Below are 17,708 nucleotides of genomic sequence, written 5' to 3'. Positions count from 1 at the left end.
TGTGTGTGTGTGTGTGAGAACAGTTCATTGAAGCATTAAAGCACAGGCCTTTGTCAGATGGTATATTACGCTGTTTTTTTTCTGCTTTGAATAGTTCTCTCTTTTTTCACCATACCTGTGTTTGCATCACTGTAACCAATGAGCACCTGCATGTGTATGAGAATAGCCCCGACACCATTTCAGCCCAGATTTACAAACTCCTGGCAGGACAAGCTCAAGCTCACTTCTCGCACTGAATTTAAAAAAAGTGAGTGAGGAACTGCAATATAAGAGGGACAGAAAGAGAAACTTTAAAACTGTTCCATTGTTATGATGTGTAAAGACTGATATTGTTCTATAATCGTCCGAAACTGTTAAGTCAGATGTAAAACGGTAAACAAAGAAAAAGGGAAACTCAAGCTGCTGCTACACTTTATTTTATTTATCTAAAATTAAGCACTTTTAAGATGCACATATTTTCAAAAGCTATTTTATTTATTTTCTCTATTTTATTTGTAAATGCAGCCCGAGAGGAAGATTACACATATCCACAGTACTTACTGTATATCTGTATAGTTCGATGTTAATTGACAATAAATATTGTTGTTTATGAATTGTACTTTCTTTATTTGATTGGCAGCCAGTTGTTGTTTACATGCAGACGTTGATAAAGCTACAGCTACTTCAATATATATCACACTAATTCATAAAGCAATTTAGACATTTTGATGTTCCGGACCTTTGCATGGGGACATTTTTCTAACTGGACCTCGTTGAATTTTAGTTGAATACCCCTGACCTAAACTCTCCACCAGCACTCTTTACATGCATGCAGATGCAGCTGACTACACCTAATGCAAGTTCTAGGTGTATTCGCTGGAGGCTAGTAGGAAGGTTTTTTTTTTAAATCTCAGACATCAACAGTGGGATCAGTGTCTGTGCTTGCCTTCTATGGCTGGATCAAGGAAAGGGGCCATGAGGAGAGTAGCTAATTGGTAGTGAAATGAACGGTTCATAATGTGTCACGGCGTGTGTGAGAGTGCATGTATGATCCTGTGCATACTCTCTATGCAGGCATATGTGTGACTGAGGAAACAGACACAGCTACAGTGAATAATTCAATAAATGTGACCTTAACAGTTAAAAAGTTCCCAAGAAATATTTCTGAACTCAAGAATTACACAATTTACATGTACACCAACAGCACTGTAGACAAACATATTAAGGTAGCAGTTGAGTCACAGTGTTTAAATTAATCTTAAGAGAGGTCTTTGTATTGGCTCCTAGCTTCCTCCACATGGTTTTTTATGGATACGTGAACGTGTCAATGCAGCATGTAGTGTGCTTGAATATATACATTTCACTGTGTGGATATAGTATATTTGACATAGATGTGTAATGAAAGGTAGGGTCTAGCTACCTATTGTGTTTATGATGTTAGTGTCCAGCACACACAAACACAAAAAGATGCTGCAGTGTTTTTTGGTCTGATATCTGTCACCAGAAATCTGTCATCAGTCGTCAGAAATGTTTGACCCCATCCCCCGATTCTAGGGGGTAATTATGAAGTTGTTTGTGGTACTAAACGCATCAAACATAAATAGCCTTACCCCTCTGCTGTCATCAATTTTCATAGGGACTTTTTACTGGCAGAAAATAATGTAAATAACTGTTTATAAAGAGGTCTGTGGATTTTTCTTAAATTTGTTTAATAACCATTTTTGAGGATTTGATGTCTTATTTCACAAAATTCAAGTAATCGTTATTTTTCTGGGGTTATGGTTAAAGACAAAAAAACGTATGGCCAAATTTCATTTAGGGTAAGTTACAAAATAATAACTTTCCCTTTAATTAAAGGATAAAATACCTATGATGATTGTAAGTGAACCAGTAACATAAATCCAAGCTGTTACAAAGATACATTTCGACGATATGAAAGTGTTGTCAATAAGACGGAGACACATTTATACATATTCTATATCCAATACCTCCAGTGGATGAAATGTATTATTGTGGAGTCTTTATTTAATATGAGTGGGGCTTAATTTCAGCAGGATTTAATCATAATAATGAAAGACAGTCAAAGAGGACCTTTTGTTCTCTCTAAACCCACCACACACACACACCACCACACAACACACACACACACACACACACACACACACACACACACACACACAGTCAGTCTTGGGGTAATCACAGAGATAGACGTACACGCACATCTTTGTTGACGTCACGTTGCCTGGCAACATCCCAGCATGCTTGGCTGTAACAAGCTGAGGTCTCAGCCCTGAAGCGCAATGCATCATGGGGAATTGTGTGTGCCGTGTCTTACATCACCCACAATCCCCCTTGCTGATGCAGCCGCAGTCAAGAAGACGGTGGGAATGTTCTGTGCGGCTGATCCTGGAGCAGTCTCTTAGCATGTGAGGTTAAGAAAGGGGGGATTTATCCTCCTACACACACAGCTGCAATTATGTCCATCTCTGCCTTTGCTGCATCTCTTGAAATGTAATTATTAGTCACTTTAAGACTCGATATACAGCATATTATGCAGTGCACATCTGGGGCATTCATTTTCAGCCCCCCCCCGATCAGACCCCTGACCGCTTTTCTGTAGGTGAGGCTCATTACGCTCATCTGAGAATGTGGAATTAAACCTCCTCCTCCGAACTCATTACTGTGAGCTAGATTTCACCGGCTGCAGATAGGCAATGCGGTGGTGCTGCTTTTAAAGCCAGAGCCAGATAATTAGAAACTTTAGAAGCGCATTTCCCATGGCTACAGCCAGAGTGAACAACTAATTCTATTTGAACTAATTACGTTCCATAGCGCTACGTTCGGGCTATTTAATACGCCAGAGGATTTCATCACGGAGCAGGAACAGGGATGTATTTCTGTGCGTGACTGACTGTACGTCATTACTCTCTATGCACAGCTTGTCTCCACATACACACCCCCACTCACTCCCAATTGTGTGTATTTCATGCTGCGAAAGCCCTGAGCCTCCTCAATAATGCTCGTTCTGAGAGTTTGTTGACATCATCAAAATGCGTCAGATGAGGTTTAGATCTGCAGTCTGGGTAACGAAGTCTCAGTAAAGACTTCAGAGCACAGCGTGGCCAGACAGACAAAATTATTGGAATTGAATAGAGTCAATTACAGCTTTAAATATTTGAACTTATTTGGCAGATGATGTCATCATTGTTTAATTTGTTTTGGTATAGTGATAAAGGTAGGCATGAGTGGTCCTGGCTTCAGCCTATGTTTAGTTATTGCTGTGAATTTGTTACATATTTTGTAGCTTTTTAAGCCGTCTATTTCTCTATTGAAAATTTAAAATAAAGTTAAACTTCTTTTATTTATTTATTTTTGCTTGTGTTGATTTTGAGTGTACAGGCTATATGCGTTCATAAAAATCATAACTAAAATAGTATAAACAAACATAAAATAAATACAGTAATAAAAGATATATATATCATTTTGACTCTTCTTCATATTCCATATAAAAAAACATATTAAAGGTGAGAAACTCTTTTATGAATAAAAACATGAGCATTCCACACACATTTGGAGAATATTCTAAGACAATGTAGGAAGTTTAGCTGTCAGTCCATCTGTGTTTCCCTCTCTTTCTTTGTGAACTTGCTATGTGTGGAAGCTCGCTCGCCCCAATAAGAGGTGTCCAGACTAGCAGGCCAGGCTGACTAAATATAGCAGGCACTGACAGCGGGGGACACTCCCCCGTCTCTCACTGTTGCTCTCAGCATTGCTGTTTCACTACACACTGATGGAGCTAGATTTGTCAGACGGAAGGAGTTTGTGATCTGCCAGAAATGAGGGACACACATATCCGAGTCCACACACACATATAGTACACACAGATTAATACACATACATACATTCCCTGTATTTCTCCCTCCAACACATCTTCCAGTCCAAATGGGATTTACTTAAGACTCAATAAAGCAGACAGAAGCGCTATTGTCTCCAACACAGGCCTATTGTATTGCACAGAGAGACTGTGACGTGGGTCGGTGTGTGTGTGTGTGTGTGTGTGTGTGTGTGTGTGTGTGTGTGTGTGTGTGTGTCTGTGTTGGCTACACAGAAAGCATTCCACTACACACAAACAAACAGACATGCATACACAAACAAAACAAACCAACAAACAAACAAGCACACTAATACAGTTCAGAAGCAAATGAATATATATTAAAGCACCTAGTCCAAGAAGAATGGACATGCTTACTTCCATACCACTATCCCATCCCCCCACCAAACACACACTCACACACACACAGCATCAAACCCATCCCGCTCCAGTGGGAGTCTGAGGGGAATCTGAGTGATGAACAGGAGTGACACCACCACATGCCGGCGCGTGAGAGATGTGCTGCCTGGAATTTTAGGCCGGATCTCAAATTGAACATGCCAAGCCTTGAGGGGGAAAACCACTGGAGAATGTTCCATCACGAGAAGCGAATGTCCCGCAGCAATATCGCTAATAATACCAGATACAAATGATCTGGTTCAGCACCACAGGGGGGAGGGGGCTCATTCATGAATTTCACGAAAACGTTTGTTAACATACCTGCTGTTGAGGGTACTGCATCCCGGCCATGCCCATTTGAGGCCTCCCCTGCATGCTCATTGGATATCTGTGCGGGGGAGGCGATGTGTATGGCTGGTTTGGAGGGTAAGGCCCGCCCCCTTGCTGTTGGCTGGAGTAGGCATTGTTGGCCATGCTGTACAGCTGCGAGCGCTTCATAGCCATGAAGTCCATGGAGGACACCTGTAGCGGAGAAAAGAGGGATTCATGATATGCTATTCTTATTGGATAATAATTTACATTCATTCCCGACGATGCTTCGTGATTGGTTAATAATTCATCTAGAGTCTGCCAAGTTGGACACAAGTCCACTTAGCGCACGCACTACAAACCACAGCCGCCATTGATTTATCTTATAACAGTACAGCGAGCAAAAGCCTTAAATTAAAGTGTACAGGTCATAAATGAACTACAAATGGAATTAAGTAAGCAAAGATGTTTATTGCGTAACGCTATCAGGAGCTAAGTTTGCTGGAGTAAGGCCAAAATATAATGATTTAATTAAAACCTACAGCTTGTATCTTTGTTTTAATGTCTGAAAGGCTTTTTAAAAGTGTTGTAAATGTTGTTTAAAGCGATGGGAAGCCAGAGCAATAAAAACTCTATGGCCTTGTTCCCACAACCACAGCCCAGCCGTGCCAGTAATCGCCGCGCAGCGATCGCTCGCTTGTTTGCATGTTGTTGCTAACTGCTCACTGGCAGGAATACTGATAATTACATTAGTGTTCATGCTCTTCTGAATTCAAATAAGAAAAACACTTAAGTGTTGAGAGTATCGCAGGGGTTCAAACTGTGCATTACAATGGTGACGAGGCATTTGGAGTTTGAATCCCAGGAGGGAACTCAAGGCAGCGAAGCAGTCAAAGTACACGAAGTTCGGAACTAGCTTCTTATATGAACACAAAAAACAATCGAAGAGAAGAAAGAGAAGGTGTCATGGGCGATTTATCCCATTGTAAGTATTTCAGAGTCTTTTTAAGAGGTTGTTTTGGGTCTCAGTGAGCCATCTGAAAATTCCAGTACAGTGCGTCCGGCTAATGATAATCCGTCACCCGTAGCGACGTGTTTGTCTGTGTGCCGGGGCAGATAATGTGGACTTCTTCTTCTTCTTCTATCTCTCCTCTCATGCTTTCTCCCTTTTGTCTCCGCCGTGTAGGATCATGTGTGATTTATGACATTTTGTTCCTACTGTTTCTTACACACACACACACACACACCCACACACACACACACACACACACACACACACACACACACACACACACACACACACACACTTTCACGTCTCCTCTCATCTCTAACTAACCCCCACCCCCCTCCTGCTCCTCCTCCTCCTCTTCCACCACCAGCTCCCTCCTCAGTTCCCTCTCCTCTTCCCAACTCAATATCACCTTGTCTAGCGCAGAGGAGAAATTGCCGCTGCCTCATATTGCCGGGCTAATATCAAGCAGACATGTCAGGGGATGGGAGCACTTTATTCAGCGGGTTACGTGCGGACGGTTACGCCGCTCTAGCTTTAGAGTGGTTTTGTCTACTGGGGCATGTGTGTGGAGTACATTGGACTATTTCACAGAGTGCAAAGGAGAAATAGAGAGAGGGGTCGCAAAAGAAAACCAGAGCACGTGCAAGAGAGATAGAAATGAGTACTCTGGGGTGTCTAAAAGTTCTTCAACAGCATGGAGGAGAACGGGGGGTTATCCTGCAAAGGTCTGCATCACCAGGATGTTGAGAGCCTAATCCTAAGAAAGATAGAAAACATTTGCTATGTCTGTGTGTAATGCATTTTTTGAAGTCCACTTCCTGTTCGGTACTCTTTACTTACCTCCCCCCCTTCATATTTGAAACTGCTAATAAGCATCCTGTTGCTAAAGTCAAAGAGTGCACAAGCAGCTCTGACATTAAAATGAAATATTTAAGCTCTGGACAAATTTGACACCTAATGACAGAATGATTGCCAGAGATTGCCACATTAGGGAATAATTACAGTTATCAGCCAATGTAGTGTAAAACCCGTAAAAAAGAGAATGTTTTCGGAAGAAAATTATGAATATCCTTTTTGAAATAATGATGGATATACTTCCATTTCTAATCCTTGATTGATATTATTTTTCTTGGCTACTTATTGCTCAGGATAACAATGAAGATCCTGACTGAACTGGAACTAGAGTGACCTAATAACTTCATTTTGTCAGCAACTAAAATAGATGAAGTCCTCAACAGCGTCTGAACTAAGAATTGCAAATAGTCAAACCTGAATATCAAAGGAATAGTATTTTTGGATGGGCTAAATTTGACTCTGGTTATGTGCTTTTAATGTAGCAATAATGGTGTTTCCTCTAGAGCAATGGGCACCACATGATCTGCTCAAATGTTTGTACACTCACAAGGTCGCCCCACACACACACACAGGTCCACTAAGCAATAAAAAGCAAAAGGGCGACACTCTCCAGTTTCTAAATATCCAGGGCACTGTGCCACACATGATACGGGACACACACCCACCCCGGCTCCATCCAGTTCACCAATCCATCTCGAGAGGTCCTCCGTTTGCCAAAACTGCTGAGCGCTACACAAGTAAATCCCCTCACATTGCTGCCAAGTGTAAACGCAAAATAAAATACAAAAAACTGCTGCACTTAGAAAGGCACTGGACACAGAAAACAGCTTCAGAGTTTTGGGATTGCACAAGTGGACGCTCCATTAAACACACACACACACACACACAGGCACAAAAAAGTGTATTAGTAGAATCTTGCAGCGGCTCTCACTGTTGATCCCTCTCATCTCTCTCCCACTCTCTCCCGCACTTGTGGGAAATTCTTAAATAAAACGGCCTCAATAAAATGATACAGAGCTCCATCTTCCACACATGGCATTATCCACACCTGTCCACGGAATCAAAAAAACGATTCTCCGCGTCCCCAAACAGAGCCTCATATCTACTCTCATGACAAGTTCAAGTAAATGAGATTTCAGCCCACTGCCGCCTTTTCCTAGAGATATGCCCACCGTTTCCCTCACAACCCCAGGCATAAAGAAAAAAGCCCCGACAACAATTCTTCATAAAATTGAAACATTATTTTGTTCCCCTCCTCAGAGAAATGGCTGTACTTAGGAAAAAAAATTAGGAATATGACACAAAGTGAATCGTGTTTGCGCCGGGAGGGACAGCAGATAAAGAACTTGAGGGAATACAGAGAAATTGTTTTTTATTTTCTTCAAAATGTGTTTTTCACTTTTGTTCATCTGGGCATGCCATTCAATGGAGGAAGGGGAGGAGGCAAGGGAGACAATAGTAATTCAACTGCTGAATTTAAAATTCAATTTATGAACTCCTCTCCAGTTTTCTGACTCTCGTGAGGTTTTTTTTCTCTTTTTTTTGCAAAACGAAGCCATTAAAACAGAACATGGGTGAAATTACTGTGGGGTGAAACCTGCTAAATTGCTTTTCTGAGCTCAATCGACAACATTTTTATGTTGCAAAAAAATGATTGTATTCCTTCTCTCTTTAATGTTCTAAGTTGCTAATCAGAAAGAGACAAAATGCTCGACACAAAAGGCTCGGCGATGTGGATTATAAGACACACACTGGGATCAAACAGACATAAAACAATATTGGTAAATGGCTATTATTCCAAATTCATTTTGAAATGCGCAAATTGTTTCGCAAAAAAAATAAAAATATTTTTGATTTATCAGTCGTGGGGAATGAAAGTGCTTCCAGACGAGGCTGGCGCGCAGAAACACACACTCACTTACACACTTTGTCCCTGTGGCTATTGCTGCCCTCGTCCTTCACACCAGGTGCCCGAATCATCACCTGTCTGCACCAGGCCTTCACTCCGGTTATTTACCACACACACACACACACACACACACACACACACACACACACACACACACACACAGACACACACACACACACACACACACACACACACACACACACACACACACACACACACACACACAACAGTGACTGGGACAGGCTCACACACACGTATAGCAACTGTATTCACTGCACCTGTTTACATGTTTCCACTAAAATCCTCAGTTTGTTTTTTCCCTGCAATAAAAATGATGAACAACCTGCTTTGTTGAGAGACGGCAACTTCTACATAAATAGTTGAACCTCCAAATAGCAATTCAACCATTATGATCCGTTATATCACCTTGTGGTTTAATTCTGTTAGAGCAGACTTGGGTAGGCAACAGTTCCTATGAAATCCCAAAGAACCAGCAGCTGCAGTGAGTATTGGCGCTCTAAAGCTCCCTGTACTTAGCTTCAGTCTACAAATATAGCAGGATTCATATTTTTCAGCCATTATATTATAAAAACCAATTCAGCAATCACATTGTGCAAATTACTGCCATGTGAAAATGGTTCTGAATATCACCATCGAAAAACGCATCAAGCCTGATTGTGTATGAAAATTAGCCCCAAGATGCCTTTTGGGTATTGATTATCTTGTGTTTTTCTTGTAGGAGCTACTGCTGAACGCCGGCTTTTTATACCTGTGTAATGAAAGCGTTTGAGCCTGTGTGTATTTGTGAGGAGAAACAAATAAGGATAATTATTGTCAATGGATCCTCTTTATCCTCTGCGCCGCGTCTGTCTCAGGAGAATCAACATGCTGCAGCCAGAGCCGGTCGGTCTGCTGGGACAATCAGCCTTGTCTTTTATGTGTTTTATTTATACCACGCAGCAGAGCACTCTCCCATTCCTATTACACTATGGGGCCCCAGCGACGCCCCGGCCTTCAGAACAAACCTCTGCATTTCAGGCTGTCTATTTGGGCCCTACTGTTTCAAACAGAGGAGAAATAGAATGGGATGAAAAGGAGAAAAAGATAGGAGAGGGGGGGAGAGAGAAAGAGGAGACTGCAGCAGTGGGCGAGTACAGATCGAGTTCCATATTAATGTGTGCAAATTCCCCCGCTCCTGCTGACTAAGATTAGAAAAATTAATTTCATGGATGCAGAGACAATACTGATGTCATCAAGCGGAGAGGAGAGGAGCTGTTAACTCCTCACTGCCCGGGCCTCAGGGAGGAATAGATCACTCTTTAGTATGGGTCCATCACTTCATTTAACTTAACCAACACCACACAACACTTAGCCTTGACAGATCTTTCCTATCAAGTTACCCCCATCCTGAAAACGTATCGTGTGACCTAGAGGGAAGTAGCTGAGCGGTGTGCATCGTGGCGCTCCCATGTGACCGCTGAATCGCTAAGAGGACTACATTTGGTGAATTATGTCTTAAAACGTAATCTCGTCCTGCATCTCGGCACGCGCGCCTTGTTAGTAAAAAGTCTGGTAATGAATGAAGAGCAGCACTGGTCCGCCGGGAGCTGGGCAGATCCAAATTGCCTTCCCCCAGCCCCAATATGCCTGGATGGCACAGGCAGCTAGGCATGCAGGCTGGCTAGCAAAGAGAAGCATGAAATGATCTGAGGAGAGAGAGGAGTGACAGCCGTAAAGGAGACACAAGGAAACGTGTGTATGTTCGGCAACGATGCTACGCGTTGTGAAAAGAAAGAAAGCCAGATAAGAGGTTGTTGTTATGCGGCCGACTGGCGTGCTTTTGTGTTTGGCGCAATGCACATAATTGCTCGCTCTCCTGCGTCGTCCTCGGAGCTGTTGATCGGTGTGCCCTCTGAGTTTGACACCAATATTTACACCACAAACGCACATCAGGGTGCTCGGAAACACACCGACTTGTTCCAGCCCCCGCCTGTGTTGCAAAAAGTTCCCGAGCGTTCGGTTCGTCACGGCCGGGCACAAAGACGTCATTAAGCTAGGGGGGGGAGGAGGGGATGAGAGGGGAGGGAGCAGGAGAAGGAGAGAGGCTGCTTCATCTGTCTCAAGCGAGATTGGGGTCGCAGGGTCGTCGGAGCCCTTTTCCTTCGCCAAGACTGAGAGCTGAAGAAGCGTCAGGGACAGAAAAAAAAGAGAAAACCCTCAATGACAAAACAAGACGTGGCTGACAAGACTACGAAACACCATTAGAGAATGAAAACAAATAAAATGCGATCGTCTGCAAACAGTAGGGTGTGGGAGAACACAGACCACAAATTAGCCAGTCAAATCTCCTGCCAGGATGCAGTCGTCCAAGAATAAATTCATTCTGATTTTCCCCGTTTAACAAGGAATAAAAAGAAGATTAACCTGTGCCAGGTCTAGTTAAAGCAAGAAGCTTTTTCAAAGGGACATTTTTGTGTTTTTCAAGTCTGGTCAGAGATCCTCATTCTTTCTCTCCTAGCACACTCACAGTGTTTTTATGTGCTGAGCATGTGTTTTTAAATCATCTAACATTCTTGCTGAAAACCAGCAGTGTTTCTCTGCCCGTGAGAAAATCCACTGAAAAGCCTCTAGGTTAGACGGTGTGCCGGTACTACTATCGCTTTGAAACCGATGCAAATGAAATGCTGTCAGGATATAGGGAGAGCACCTCTTGCGGCGCTGCTAGCCTATTTTTACAGTTTCTGAAGCCCTGCTACATTCCAAGTCTTTTCTTGTCGCTCAGTCCTGTGTGTTTCCTGCCTGCCGCAAACCCCGGGACAGCAGAGGGCCGCAGAAAAAAAAAAGATTTCATATAAGGGTCGTAGTGGAACGAGAGGAATGCACTTCCCCGGTCCGCAGAACCCCATGGAGAAATGCTGTTACACAACCAAATGAAAGAGCGAAAAAGGGGGACAGGAAAAGAACAATAACTCCCATCTGCCCCAAAGAGAGAGAGAACACGCTATTTGAGTAAATGTGCTGCCCTTTTGCTTCCCACGTCCCCCCCGAGCCGAGCTGAAACGCTGCTATTAAATATGCAGGCTAGATTCCACCCTTATTCAAGGAAATCACCACCTTTGCTAATGGAATGGTATTGGAGAGGAACTGCTTTTCTGCAGCTTGGATAATTATGAACGAGGTCCCGTATCGCCAAGTGTGTTTATGAATTAGCAATGGTTATTCATGATATTGTGCTCAGAGTAGGGTGAAAATACATAAGTGAATACTAAGTGAGCAGACCAACGGAAACGATGCTAAAGGGTCCTGAGGGGGCATTCTCTGCCATCCATTAGTCTTCCCTGTAAGGCAAAGCTTAACGAGCTCCTCAGGCTGGGAGGCTGGCCATTGAGGGAGAGGGAGCAGAGTAAATTATGAAAGCTTCATCTGAAGAAAAACCACAAAAGAATAACCCTGTTATAAGGCTCTTTTCCAACTTTCCTCCCTGATTATAATATCTTTCATGAAGCACTTAATAAGAAGTAATAACACAGTATCTATAAAAAGCTAGTTGCCAAAGCAGGTCATACCTGCGGTGCAGTTATAGGGGGCTTCCTACCAAAAAAACAACTATTTATATTCAGGCTGTTTGTTTTGGATCACTGCCCAGTCCTCCAGGGTGAAACCATCCATGTTTGTCCTGCGAGTGATCCATCACTTAAATAAAAAAAACACAAATAACAAACAAATATCCTGACCTTCCTTCCTCAGGCGGATATTAGATACTCATTAAAAGTCACCTGAAACAATTTGAACCAAATTGATTTCATTATCGGACTCGGCACGACACGGCGGGCCCCCACGTCTGATAGCTCAGCGGGAAATTTACAAAGTTAATTAGAAAAAAATGGATTTTCATATAATTTATTTCCCCCTCCGATTTACTCTATGTCACTTTATCGTCTGTAAAATGACATGGAGAGGGGCTTGTTGACTCGCTGCGGCGGTGGTGTTCGGTGTGAATGGGAACACAGCAGGTTAGAGTCTTGAACATTGCAAGTGGAAACAGAAAATGTATTCCAGCTTTCAGTGGTAATAGAACAGTGTGTCCGTGTGTATGAAGGACTGTGTGAAAGCATGTTAAGGTGGTATTTACTCCCCCCAAACCCCTATGCACCAATATCTCCTCACTTCTTGCATATATACACTCAAACACACACTTGTTTTTCCCCACAGCTCAATAAAGCGGTCACAGCAGCAGCAGACATGGCCTTCATTTTCTCCCGTAATGAATGTGAGCCTGCATTCCTGCACCCCGCTGAGAAGACTTTCCCAGAAATGGGCTCCTCCACCTGGGTAAGGGGCCCTGGAAATAGGCTTCCCTCCCGCCCCAGTCCCTCCAGGTCATCCTCAGGGAGGCCCCAGGCTCTGTTAGCCCAGGCCAGGCCTCCCATCTCCGTTGCCCTGACTGGGAATCAATCACTGATGCTGGCTGGGAACATGAGGTGGGGGGGGAACTGGGTCGATCAATGTGAGCCTGTGGGAGCCCTGATGCATGGCCTGCCCTGTCTGCACATACACACCTCTGACTCACACTTAACTCCACCATTCAGTCCCATTATTGCTATGCCCCAGGGCAGCCATGTTTACGGTGGACTGAATGTGCCAGACCATATGAATATTATAACAGACTATATTGAGATTTGTACATGGTGCTGAAAATCATGTATATAAATAGACCGTACATTCATATAAAGAATGTGTAGGTAATAGCACAAGGCATTGGTATAAGAAGTGTCTACTGTCGGTTTTTAGTCCAAGCCGAACTGACCAATCACGTTCAAGCAGGCTTTGGTTAACACATTCTGTGAGGGGAGAACAAATCAAAAAACATAGTGGCCGAAATGCAATCCCGGAGCTCATTGGCCATCGTCTGATGAATATTTTTGCTTTTTATAAGCTTACATTTTTTTGATAACAGGCTACTTGTGAAACAATCACTTGCTAATCGAACTGTGAACTTCGAGCAGCGCACCAAGAAGTCTTAGCTTGGATATCTGCTGGCCACGCTAGAACCCCATAAATATTGGCTGTCAGGTATTGGTCCTTAGTAGTTTAGTTTTCATCATCCTCATATATTTTTACTATATGAGAAAATCAAATCAAACGATAGCTAAATCTTACAGTAACTAATTCAGAATTGATTAATAATGCAACCACACATCTAAATCAGAGCAAGCCCACGTCTGTGGCCAGAATAAGTACCCTGATCATGAGTTGTTTTACACACTGAACCTTGACCGACCTTTGATGTTCAGGTTTTTATTAAAGGCCAGACATATTAAAGAGACGTGCATATTTCCCAGGAGACCCCAAGGATCCTTTAGCAGTAACACACGTTTCACCATGTGTCTGATTCTGAGAATGCATTGTATGTTTTCACCTAGATAGGAATTTTCATGTCACGCACTAAATATGTAAGTTGAATATGTTTGTAGATGCATGGAGGCAGACACACACACACACACACACACACACACACACACACACACACACACACACACACACACACACACACACACACACACACACACACACACACACACACACACAAATTCCTGTTTCAAAAACCTGTAAATGAGCATATATTATGTCTGTGAAAGTCTGCCAGAATCAGCAAAACATGCGTATAAGTATTGTGTGTGTGAGTGTGCGATCAGTGCGTACCATCTGTGTCCAGATGTTGCGTAAAGAGCAGGCTGCGTGGACAGCCAGACAGTTGGCAGGCCTTCTGACAGGCCTGTGTTCCTTATTGATAGAGGGATCACAGAGACAGAAGAGTCAGCCGTGCTCAGCTAGACCACAATATTGTCCGCTCCGCTTTTATTCATCCCAGTCAGCCAGGAGAACATGGGATGTTCTGAGCCAAGTTTATAGCCGTCAGAGCTGGGCCCAATAAGAGTTGAATGGGTTTCAAACATTTGGAAAACAGCATGAGGAACGTTTGATTTGTCATACTGATGCCGCCCGATTCTTGCGCCAGAGCTGAAGAATTGCATTGTATTCCATTTCTGACGTGGATTTTAATACAGATGACAATAAAGCTGCACCTGAACTGAGCGGTGCATTGGGGTGAACGGCAGCAAGGGCCGACATGTTGGAGAAGCGGTTCAACTGGTTCTTTAAGTACAGCGTAGCATACCAGGAAATACATAACATAACAACTCCACCTTTTAGATACTTAATCAAGTAATCTGTGTGTCAACGCTGAGCTATATCATAGTAGGTATTATCAAGCCCTTTATAAATAAATGCAATGTAAATGCTATGACATTCAATGTTTATATAAGTTGGAGTTTACTAAAATATTCCACACATGATTGCAGTCTCTCTACTTTTTATCTTTGACACAAAGCATGTGTCGACTGCCTAGTTTCCATTATTGCCTTTTAGAAACGTCTCCCTGACCTCGCACCCCGTGCCATCTTTCTTCCATGGCTCCTGCCAGAGTTATGGAGCAGGGCCGACGTTTATGGAGGGCAGACCCCTGTCCCGGAGCTTTGATCCAGAAAGTTCTATAGCTTATAGTTTTGCAGGGGTCATCCAGCAGGAGCCATGTGGGCAGCAGCGTGTGTAAGTGAAAGCACATTGAGCTGCTTGTTTTAAGCAGAGCCTTGGTGCGGAGGTTAGTGCTAAAGGGCCTTGGAGGGGTTATAAGGGGCATGTTAGGCGTGTGCCTGTTAAGGCTTCGCTCTACCTACTTGTGTGGGTGCGTGGGAAAGGAATACACTGCACTAATCCATGAGAGAAAAAAAGAAAACTCACAAAAAAATGAAAACAAGTTCCAGAAAGTAGTGAATCGGAGGCCAGCGCAGAATTTCATCAGGCACTATCACAGCGCTCATATCTGTCATCTCTCTTTCATCAAACCCCTCCATCCCCTATACAAATGATTCATGCTAGTAGCTAAATGTATTCATACCATTCTGTTTACTTTATTACTCCACTTTTATTCTGCTCGTTTCCCCACATTTGTTTACAAGAATAAAAGCCTACTCTGACAGAATTATCCCTCTGCACAACAAAAATAAATCACAGCGCTTGCACACAAATCATTCACATTCAAAGAGCACAGCTAAATTATAGATGGCCCCTTTCTCCCCAAATATGCATTTCATTAGCATTTCCTTCGCCTGTTGTCTTTTTTTCCCCTCCTGCCCGCACAACCCACTCATAGTCTATTTGTGTGTGTGTGTGTGTGTGTGTGTGTGTGTGTGTGTGTGTGTGTGTGTGTGTGTGTGTGTGTGTGTGTGAATGTAGAATGGGAACAGACTTGCAGCAAAGCAGGACGCGTCCCCTTTCCCAAGCCTAATTTAGGATTCAATTACAATACTCTTTAAAAAGCGTCGACTTCGCAATTAATTATTTTAAGATTAGCCTGACAGTAATGGGCCTCCCACCGACGCCAGCCAGCACAAGCCTGGCCGCCTGCACCCCGGGACTCTCTGTCTCTCTACATATATCTACACCTTCCTCCTTATCCCCTTCCTACTCTGCCTCCCCCCTTCACACCCACTTTCTCCCCAAGAGAAAAAAAAAAGAGATAAATCTTCCTATTCCTCACCTTCAATCCCTCCCTGTGTCCTTCCTCTCATTGCTGTATTACACTTAGTTTCTTTCTTGTTTTTTGTTCTCCCTTTGTTACTTTGCCTTGTGCTCTGAACTCATTGCCGGTTGCCACGCAATTGATATTGCTTCAGCACGACGGGCTGCTTTTTACGATCCACAAGGGCCTTTTCCCCCGTTCCCAGGAAATGCTGACGGATGAGCCCCACACACATAAACATTCTCGCCCGTACACACAAGCACATACACAACCGTCTGTCACCGATGCTGCCACGCGTAAGCAAAAAAACACGCCGCCCTCCTCCGCCAGCTTTGATTGGAGCCAAGCGAGCATTTTTTTCTTCCCCTTCCTCTCCGCTGCTGCTTTTCCTCCCACCCTTCAGCACCACCACCCCTCCACCCAACCTTGTTTTTTTTTCTTTCCTCGTTTCGGAAATGAATGTCATCATCTATCCCCTTTCTCCCTCCGCCACAACTCCCCTCCCGGGCAAACCTCAGCCGAAGCCCCCAATTCTGTTTATTTAAATATTTGATATGTAAGCAGTCATAAAATAAATGTCAGAAGAGGGAAAGGGAATGGATATGCCGGGTGTGGGGAAGGAAGCCATTATGGGTAATGGTTTGTAATGTACATAGTGGCCCCCACAGTGACCCCCCCCTCCCCTCCATCAACCTTATCATACAGACAAACCTGTGCATGACAGAGCCGAGAGACGTTGGAGCAACAGGGGAATAGATGGAGCGGGGGCATGTGCACTCTCAATGCGTTAGTGTGGGCCACGAAGGCAGAGATGCAACACACACACACACACACACAGTAACACAGTAACACAGTAACACACTTGTTCGACTAGCGATATGGAAAATAGGCCCTCCCATGCACAATTGACTTCTAATACATTGTATACTCCTCAAACCATCCATTTACTAGGAATTGCAATTTCAGGTGCCCTGAAAGCAGCACTTTGCCAGCACTTTGCAAAATACCTTTAAAAAAAAATCTCCAGCCTCGACAAATGCTCTCTGTCACTAACTGCCAATTCTAACATGGCTGTTAAAGTGACACACAGCCTTGTTCCCGCTTATATTGAACATCCCTTTATTGACTTGCCAGGATTTCCATGTTGGACACAAGACCCCGTTCTACCTACTGGTGAAACACCTCACCGCCAATACCATTACAACACACACACACACACACACACACACACACACACACACACACACACACACACACACACACACACACACACACACACACACACACACACACACACACACACACCTCTTAGTGCTTGCTCACGTGTGTGTGTCTCCCAGCTATAGTAGCCCCCAAAGGATTACACTGTGACAATTTCAACCAAGAACTGATAAAAAACAGGAGGTAGGCGGGGTGAATAAATCAAGTGCAGCGGCTGTGAAAGAGAGACGGAGAGTCTCTCACTGGACAACCTTGAGTCTCTCCTTGATGCTGAGATGTTAAAATACTGCAGATCAGCACAAAAAAAAATCCCCAATTAAGGACAAAAATCATCGCAAAATGTTCATTAGCGCTGATGCTATATTGGCTTGGCATTTCAGGGCCTTTTATTCTCAGACCTTTGCCTAACGAGCTCCCTGGCCACACCAAAGGGCGGCGGGCGGGAGGAGGGGGGGGACATCACATCACGGGTTAGGAGTCAAAGAGAGGTGTTGCCGGCTGTTGACCTCCAATCACCTCGATATGCTCAAACGTGGTGATTTTCCCCAGTGATTTTCCAATACGTCAGCAT

The 17,708-nt window shown here is 43.6% G+C and overlaps 1 protein-coding gene across 1 annotated transcript in view; it reads right to left on the bottom strand.

Annotated features, from left to right (window-relative positions):
* The window catches only part of LOC104954375 (AT-rich interactive domain-containing protein 1B-like), a gene marked incomplete at its 3' end in the record, with an annotated part of 67,863 nt that overhangs the window by 39,100 nt on the left and 11,055 nt on the right, over positions 1–17,708 (bottom strand). Inside the window, exon 2 of the mRNA XM_010781466.1 lies at positions 4,571–4,771. Within this exon, the coding sequence (XP_010779768.1) occupies positions 4,571–4,771 (201 nt within the window). The remainder of the gene's footprint in view (positions 1–4,570; positions 4,772–17,708) is intronic.

The sequence above is a fragment of the Notothenia coriiceps genome, unplaced genomic scaffold (assembly GCF_000735185.1).
Source record: "Notothenia coriiceps isolate Sejong01 unplaced genomic scaffold, NC01 NC01_scaffold00023274, whole genome shotgun sequence".
Classification (NCBI taxonomy): Eukaryota; Metazoa; Chordata; class Actinopteri; order Perciformes; family Nototheniidae; genus Notothenia; species Notothenia coriiceps.
Note: the sequence above shows the minus strand (reverse complement) of the source record. Positions and strands in the feature narration are given on the sequence as shown.